General features: G+C 36.3%; 2 protein-coding genes across 3 annotated transcripts; one reads left to right on the top strand and one right to left on the bottom strand.

Annotated features, from left to right (window-relative positions):
• The first annotated feature begins 3,362 nt into the window (after positions 1-3,362).
• LOC113358139 (nicotianamine synthase-like) lies at positions 3,363-4,948 on the top strand. The gene has a single exon (XM_026601666.1). It carries the CDS (start codon positions 3,516-3,518, stop codon positions 4,482-4,484), a length of 969 nt encoding a protein of 322 aa, XP_026457451.1. The 5' UTR covers positions 3,363-3,515; the 3' UTR covers positions 4,485-4,948.
• Positions 4,949-5,316: 368 nt separating this feature from the next.
• On the bottom strand, positions 5,317-8,413 carry LOC113358138 (homeobox protein knotted-1-like 1). 2 transcript variants are annotated; one of them, XM_026601664.1, is made up of 6 exons: positions 8,303-8,413; positions 7,198-7,509; positions 6,977-7,114; positions 6,637-6,814; positions 5,686-5,951; positions 5,317-5,614 (listed from the first exon to the last, which is right to left on the bottom strand). In XM_026601664.1, the coding sequence occupies exons 1-6, from the start codon at positions 8,336-8,338 to the stop codon at positions 5,480-5,482; spliced, it is 1,065 nt and encodes a 354-aa protein (XP_026457449.1). In that variant the 5' UTR covers positions 8,339-8,413; the 3' UTR covers positions 5,317-5,479. The 2 variants fall into 2 exon arrangements, with proteins under 2 accessions (XP_026457449.1, XP_026457450.1); XM_026601665.1 differs by lacking the exon at positions 8,303-8,413 and adding an exon at positions 7,943-8,216.
• Between the last annotated feature and the right edge of the window lie 137 nt (positions 8,414-8,550).

Below are 8,550 nucleotides of genomic sequence, written 5' to 3'. Positions count from 1 at the left end.
TTTAACAATCCTCCAGCCAAGCTTACAAATAAATACTCTATTTGTTGGATAAGTGTTTCTAATACCTAATCCTCCATTAGATTTAGACTTACTTATATCACCCCAAGACCTAAAATAAGCAGAACGCTTAGGGTTCTTCTTAGACCACCAGAAACTTCTTTGAATAAAATCAATTTTCGATGTAATAGTCTTAGGAAGAGGGAAACAAGCCATATGATAGACTGCTAAACTGGACAGCACATGTTTAGTGACAATGGTTCTACCAGCCGCATTAAGATTGGTCTTTTTTGTGGTATTTAATCTAGAATAAAGATTTTCAACTAGAAAATTAAAAGAATTCGTTTTATCCTTACCAACAAAGAGGGGAGTTCCTAGATATTTTTCTGAATTACACAGGAATTTCATTTTAAGAGTTCTAGCTAACATTTTAACATGTCTATGATGCATCTTCTTACTAGTAATAAAACCAGACTTTTCAAAATTGATTGCCTGACCTGAAACTTTAGGAAAAAAAATATTTTCTTGAGGAGATTCCTAGCATAAGTGACAGAAGCTTTTATAAACAACATGCAATCATCTGCGAAAAAAATATGTGATATAGACGGACTATCCTTTTTGAACCTGAAACCTTGTATCAATTTTTCTTCTTCAGTATTTAAGAGCAATTGAGACAAGACTTCCATACAAAGAATGAAGATGTAAAGGGAAATACAATCCCCTTGCCTAGTACCACGAGTAGGGAAAAATTCATCACCAGGAGCACCATTCACCAAGACCGAATACGACACAGTAGAAATACACTGAGATATCAATTGACACCAATCATTCGAGATACCTAGTTTTTTAAAAACAGTTAGGATGAAAGGACATTGCAATCTATCAAAGGCCTTAGAAAGATCTAGCTTAATAGCGAGGTACCATTCTTAGAATTTTCCTTTTTCCTTCTAAAAAAATGCAAAATTTCATGAGTGATGAACACATTATCATGTATTTGACGATTAGCTACAAAAGCATACTGAAAAGGCGAAACTAAGGTGCTCATAAGAGGTTTCAAACGATTAGTTAAGATTTTTCAAATAATTTTATACACACAATTAGATAAACTAATAGGCCTAAAATCATGAGGAGAAGAAGGATTTTTGATTTTGGGAATTAAAGAAATAAAGGAGAAATTGATTTGTTTAAGAAGAAATCTATTTTTGAAAAAACTCTGCACATGAGAAATCACTTCAGATTGCACAATTTCCTAATTATCCTGAAAGAAACCATCCTGAAACCCATCAGGACCCGGTGAGCTCCAGGAAGCCAGATTATAAACCATATCTCTAATTTCTTGAAGGATGGGAATGGCAGTCAAGGAAGAGTTTAACTCATCAGAAATAATAGGTTTGACAAACTTTAAAGCTTCTTCAATGGCATTATTACCAGGACATGAAGTAGAGAAAATCTTTTTGAAATGGTTAGAGAGCAACTGAACAACCTGGACTTTATCTTCAATCCAATTACCTTGCTCATCTCTAATGGTATGAATAGTGTTGTACGTATTTCTTAGCTTAACAGTATTATGAAAGAAATGCGTGTTCCTATCATACTAAGTAAAATAGCTAATCGTCGATTTTTGTTTATAGAAACTATGCTCTATTTCATACTAGTAATCAAGTTGATTAGAATAGTTCAAGATATACTGTCCCACCTGAGGAGAAAAGGGCAAAGCTTGCAACCTTTCTAACTCAGAATTGAGTCTAGCTATTGTAGTCTTAATATGCCCAAAAAAATTAATATTCCATTTGCATAAATCAAATTTCACATATTTGAGTTTATTTACAACAACAAAAGTAGGAGACCCAGAAATTTTTTTGGACCAGGAATTACTTAAAATATCTTTGAATTCCGGATTAAGTTGCCAGCATTTAAAGAATTCATACGGAATATTTAAGTTACGCAAACCATGAAAACAATTAACCAAAACAGGACTATGATCAGAATAAATCCTTCCTAAGTTAATGGCACGAGTTTGTGGAAGAACTGTGACCCAATTATCATTCAAACAATTAATAATACTAAATTAAATGTGGAATCTTTGATTCACCCTATCGTAAGCCTTTATTAAACTTTTTTTTTTGGATGGAATTATTTCAAACTTAACTAGCTAGGCGTGTACGTATCTAGTTGGACGATTTTATTACAGTTTTAGTCTGAATTTCTTCTGTTTCCAATGATATATGTCTGTCTTTCACGGCTTCTTGAGGGAGGGATAACTGACCTTTGGTTTAAGCTGTCAATCGCAATGAACATGCACCATCAGTTGTTGTTCTACTTGACACTGATTTCTTATCGTCATTCATTCTATGGGCGCGTGCCACCCCCACGCCAAGACCTCATCTTATGGCGTGTGCCACCCCCACGACTCCAAGAAGATGGCGATTGAAAAGGCAGCTAGCTACAGCAAGTAGACTAAGGCCCAGATAGATATAGATGTTGCAGGGAAACAAATTCAGAGATGCCATTAATATGCCACCACCATCAAGTTGTTGTTTTCCCAAAAGGATAATATCTTTGCGTAGGGAATTGGGAAGACAATTATCCGCATCACTATTATTGGTATCCGCTGCTGACCTTCAAATAATGATGCTTGTAATTTGTTAATGGCAAATGTACAGTGCAACAATTGGACTTTCTACCGTTTGTTTACGTTGGTTGAATTGTTCATCCGATGGCATTACTAATGCTTCCAGTATTTAGTTAATATTTAAAGGACTAAGAAGTTTGTTAAACGCAAGTAACCAAAAACTATCAAGACTATGACGATGGCATTATATTGATTCTTGCTTCCATATTGTTTAATGTCTTCAAAACACAAGGAAATCGATCTTCTTGCTCTTCCATGTTTTGTTTTATCATTACAGTACAGTGATACCAATTAGTTACTATTTAATTTGAAGCAAAGACAAATTATTCGTGAACTGAGATTTGGCAACACATGTTCTTGAGATTTGGCAACTTATATGTTGCATCAATGCCAAACTAGGATTTAGATTTAGTTTTAGTCATTACCACAAATAAGTGAGTAGCTATTATTTATGTTGGTTATATTATTGGTCACAAATAAAGTAGGAAAAATGCATAAATCTAATTGACAATATACACAACCACAAGTTCCACTCCTTTAAGCAATTCCCATTCACACACTAGCACATGCATCACCACCTTAGAACTATTCATACTTCAATTATATTCCTTGTGAGAGTTGTGTTCATACTTGAATACGGTATCTATCTCTATAATCTGTATTCTTGTAATTGTAATCGGAGATCTTATCTAGGGTTATATATTTTAATTTACATGCCTTGTTGTGGTACCCACTCAGTATGTTAATAAATAACAACACTCTATAGCTGTTTTAAGCATAAACAAAAAAGAAACCATCTCCTCATTCTCATTGGAGGTTGTGTTCATAGTGTCGACATTTTTAGATCGAATTTTTACACAAAAACCCTAATCTTACTATTCAAACCATGAGTTGCCAACAGCAAGAAGAGATTCTAGTGAAAACAGTATGTGAGATTTATGACAACATCTCAAAGCTAGATAGTCTGAAACCTTGTAAAGATGTCGACATGCTGTTTACTCAACTAGTACTCACATGCATGCCTCCAAACCCTATTGATACAACCAAGTTATGTCAAAAGCTTCAGGATATTAGGTCTCACTTAATACAGCTTTGTGGTGTAGCCGAAGGCTTACTAGAAACCCACTTCTCTACTAACTTAGGTTCATATGAAAACCCACTTGATCATATCGAAGAATTCCCATACTTCTCAAATTACATCAAACTTGGTCTGCTAGAGTTCACAATACTTAGTGACCATACCAAGAGTGATGGTCATGTTCCTGAGAGGATTGCTTTTGTGGGTTCAGGTCCACTTCCTCTTACTTCAATTGTTTTGGCATCAAATCACCTGAGGAACACATCATTTCACAACTACGACATCGATGAGTCGGCTAATTCTTTGGCGACTCGACTGGTTTCTGCTGATCCAGACTTATCGAAACGGATGTTCTTTCACACAACTGATATCTTGGATGTTACTGATGAATTGAGTGAGTATGAAGTTGTTTTCTTGGCAGCTTTAGTTGGCATGAACAAGGATGACAAGGTTAAAGTTATTGATCATTTGGCCAAGTACATGGCTCCTAATTCCATTTTGATGCTTAGGAGTGCTCACGGTGCTCGCGGGTTCTTATACCCAATCGTCGATCCTACTGATCTTCAAGGGTTTGAAGTTTTACAAGTTTTTCATCCGACCGATGAGGTAATCAATTCGGTTATCATCGCTCGGAAGTCTCCGAGTAGTACACCACCACCTCAGTACTCGTCAGTGGACAGAATGATTGATCACCCAGTGATTCGGACTTGCAAATGCTTCGAGACGCAGCAGGATTTCAATCATCTCACTCATGGGATCAATTGCATGATCGAATGAAGAACTTGGCAATTGATGGTGCTAGACAACACAAGTCACTGATAACATATTTCAATAATTACTTACCTATGACCTTCTTCATAGGAAAAAGTATGTGTTTGTTTCCTCATATTTGTCATACTTGTTGTCTTGGTAGTACTTGCTGTTAAATGGTGTGTGTGTTGCGGAGGTGCTGCTGTCCTCCCTAAACATAGTGAACCCTTTGGGTGAATGATGCCACCTAGTAGTATAGTATAGGGAGGAGAGTAGTGGAGGTGCGTTTAGGAAGGTGAACATCATTTCCGGAGGTCGGTCGGTGTTCTATATTCTAGTTACTTGTTCGTGTGTACCTTATATAATTAGATCCATAATACAACCTAGTTTGTGATACATACAGATCAAATAAATGTAATCACTAAACAATGGGTGCATCTTTTAATGTAAACCCTAGTTCATTATAAGGTTTCTTGTTGTCATTTCTAGTCTCTCTTTTTGAATAGGGTATAAATATGTATGTTGTGTAGCTCTCTCATTCTGTTGCAGTTTCTAATACTATGGAATATGGTTGTGGTACCACAATAAAAGATCTCCATGACCAGCGCCGCAACCTATATCTACTAACGGTATGTAGGCAATAGCAATGAATGTGTGTGTGTGTTGTGTGTTGTTTGATTTGGTTACTTCTCTCATGAGTATCAAGACCTCATCCTTCCATTGATATCATTGTTCAGATCAACATCTAGTCCTTGGTGTCGCATCATTTGTAAGTTCTAACTTTACAGAAAAAAACAAGCCTTGGAACATATTTTCTATATCTGTCGTTTCAAATTTCATAGGGTTATTTGACTTTAGGTATCGGAAGAAGATTGATTAGAATTTATCTAGATACTGGAAAATTAAGAAAGTGAACAATATTTTTGGGGAATTCCCATTCATATATCTGCAAGTAAGTTGATTTTAGATGCTCAGATAAAAATTGTTTTATGTTGCTATTGTAGCTACCCAGGCCCAGCCATTCATGATGAGAGCAACCGATGAAAGTGTGGGTCTTCAGACGGCTTCCAATGTCGTTTCCTCTGGTTGATAAACCAGTTGGTAATCTGTTTATGGTCTAGTCCAGTCTCTTCAATTAACTTCATTTTCTCCTCTTCCTGTACACGTAAATCCGTCAAAACTATGTTCATCACACAATTCAACGCAAAGTATAAAGCAATGACATTACCGTGGGATAAGGCCATCTAGAGTGGGTTTTCCACCAGTCTAGCAGTGTGGTTCTGGAATCCTTGGGCAGTTTTGCTTTCTTTCTTTTCTTGGTAAATTCTTTCCTGAGATCACAAAGATAACCACCGTACTTGTTCAGGAGGATGTCTTTAAGTCCCCTATCCGCCCCGATGTACATACACGACATAGCATTTAATTCACTGGTACCACTTTTTGATGCTTCCAAAGAATAACAGCTTTGTTCTTCCGAAGACATTGTGGTAGTTGCTATTAAAAACACAAACAAGAAAAACCATAATCATTCATTAGCTAGTATATAACGTAATTAAAGACCCTCCCACTACTGCTCTAAATTTTATATTTTCACCATTAACAATATTAAAACTTATTTTCTAGAATATAGTATTTGAATCAGGATTTAAGTTGTCAATAAAGTAAAATACTGGGCAAGATATAGATGTAAGTATCGTCGCACTTATAGATATATGGAGGAATTAAGCACCCAAAAAGCATCTTTTATCTTGTTTGTATGGCCAAAAAATATAAACTAGCTAGATGGGACTGGCCATGGACCCAAGATAGGAACCTATCTTTTGTAATGGAGTGAATGACCATATGCATTAAAGAGTACTGAGAGATTGAGAGAGATGCCTTTGATGGCGATAGCAACGTCATTCATACTTGACACTGTGGGAGCCGAGGGATACGGGCAGTCATATATATATAAGACGCAAAAAATGGGGTTCTATGGCTCCCATTTTACTGGTTAATTCATTCTGTGTACATTAAAGGAAAACTAACCGACACCTCTTCAGTCGTAATCGATACCTTTATAGTCTCGCAGAAAACAAAACTGTTCAACTATGGACCTCAACCTTAACATCACATATAAATAGCAGTAAAAAGAAATTAGAGTAGATAAAAAATGTGGAGTACTGGTACTATTTCATACCCGGAGGATAATTGAAGGAAGAAGTAGCAGTAGTAGTTGTCAAGGTGGTTGATGTAGTGTCACTATAAAGTAGCAGTGTACTAAGCTGTCTTTCGATATCGGTCAAGAAAGTCGTTGCTTCCTTGAATGGCTTGGACAATTCATCCTTGTAATTGCGTAAAACCAGGCAGTATAATTCCTGTAATAAGATTGCATTTATCAAACAAACAACAAGAAAATAAAAAAGTTGTAGTAGAAATCTAAATATTGCGAAGACGGAGGTTTATTAACGGCAGAAGTCCATGTAACTGCCTAAACAACATAGAAATATTTGCACAAAAATGAATTGGTCGTTTAGTACCATGAATTGGTCGAGTTCAGAATCTGGGCTAGCGGTAGGGTCATGGTAATTATCACCGGTAGTAATAAAAGCACGTTGTTGTTGCTGCTGGATGGAGACCTTGTCAATAAGCGAACATGTCTCTGGTGGTGCCCCGACCTGTAAAACAAAACGATTGTGTTTTCATTCTCCTATTTTACCTGGCTAGATCGGAATGAATATGGTGGTAAATGTATGCATACCTTACGACATTGTAAGAAGGCGTGTACCAAGCTTGGATAAAGAGGATGACTAGCAATCTTTGCTTTGATAGCATCATATACCTCATCATTGTGATCATTAGATCCAACGATCATTGATGTCTCTGTGCTGATCAGCATTCTCAAAGATTCTTCCAACATTAGTTGATGATCGTTATCATTGTTACTGACACTATTATTCTCACAAAAACCTTCTAATACCGAAGTGAAGGTCGGAGCAGTAGAATTCATTCCATAGAACATATCTTCCATAAAGACCGGTGAACCGATAGAAAGTAATGAATGCCGAAAAGTCTATAGTGAGAAGGAAAATGATAATTTGTCAAAATGGATGCATAAAATGAACTAGAACATGCACCAAAACATACACAGTAACCTAGTATAACTAACTAGAAACTATAGACATATATATATAGATACTGACATAGATATGAGAACACTTCCATTTAAGATTAAGCCACGGAAAATAACCAAAAAAGAAAGTTTTGTTCTTTCTCTCTATAGACGATGAATGAATGAAGAAAGAAAGAAATTAGATGATCGAGAAGAAGTAAAGATTGAAGACTAGAGCAACTCATAGAGAGTACCACTACTACTACTACTATAAATCACTAGTGAAAGGAAGTGTATTGAATAGACGAGACTTCTTCAAGTAAAAAGAGGAAAACGTACACCACAAAAGTGAGAAATTACTACTAAATGAGCAAGTACACATATAGCATGCTACCTTCAATTTTGCATCATCGGCTTATACGACTCACAAGTCACAATATAAGTCTCAATATTGCTAAGGAAACTGAAAAATATGGGTCTGTATAGAATGATGATATGCTTTCTAGGCCGTCTGACTAACGAATTCAGCCCTAAGAACATGATCAGCGCATTAAGAGTCCCTTGGAACTGTGCCTAGTGCAGTGAACTCTCGCTAATTCAAAGGAATGTTTAGAATGGCTCTACACAACAGAAATGCGGGATGCAAGTCACATTCATGTTAATGGCCCCGTTTTTCGTAGGCTTTATCGATCGATTTCTAAACAGAGATCAGTCATCATTCAAAAGAGAGAGAGACAGAGAGAGAGAGTTTAACCTTCTTCTCATCATCAATCATGAATTGATGATCCATCCTTGTTCAACAGTAAGCAAGGACCAGATCCCTCTTTGATACGTTTCGATTTCTGATTGGCTAACAGCACTTAACATCTTACTCTCCGTACCTCCTTAACTCGTACACACTATTTATACCCCACAGTACCCACAGTTTTAAATTCACTGCCAGAGACACATTTGACTGTTTTACTATCATCATTTATCACATGATCTTAACTGTTTGTGAAA

This window comes from Papaver somniferum, chromosome 3 (genome assembly GCF_003573695.1).
Source record: "Papaver somniferum cultivar HN1 chromosome 3, ASM357369v1, whole genome shotgun sequence".
NCBI lineage: Eukaryota > Viridiplantae > Streptophyta > Magnoliopsida > Ranunculales > Papaveraceae > Papaver > Papaver somniferum.
This window is presented reverse-complemented; position numbering and strand designations above follow the sequence as displayed.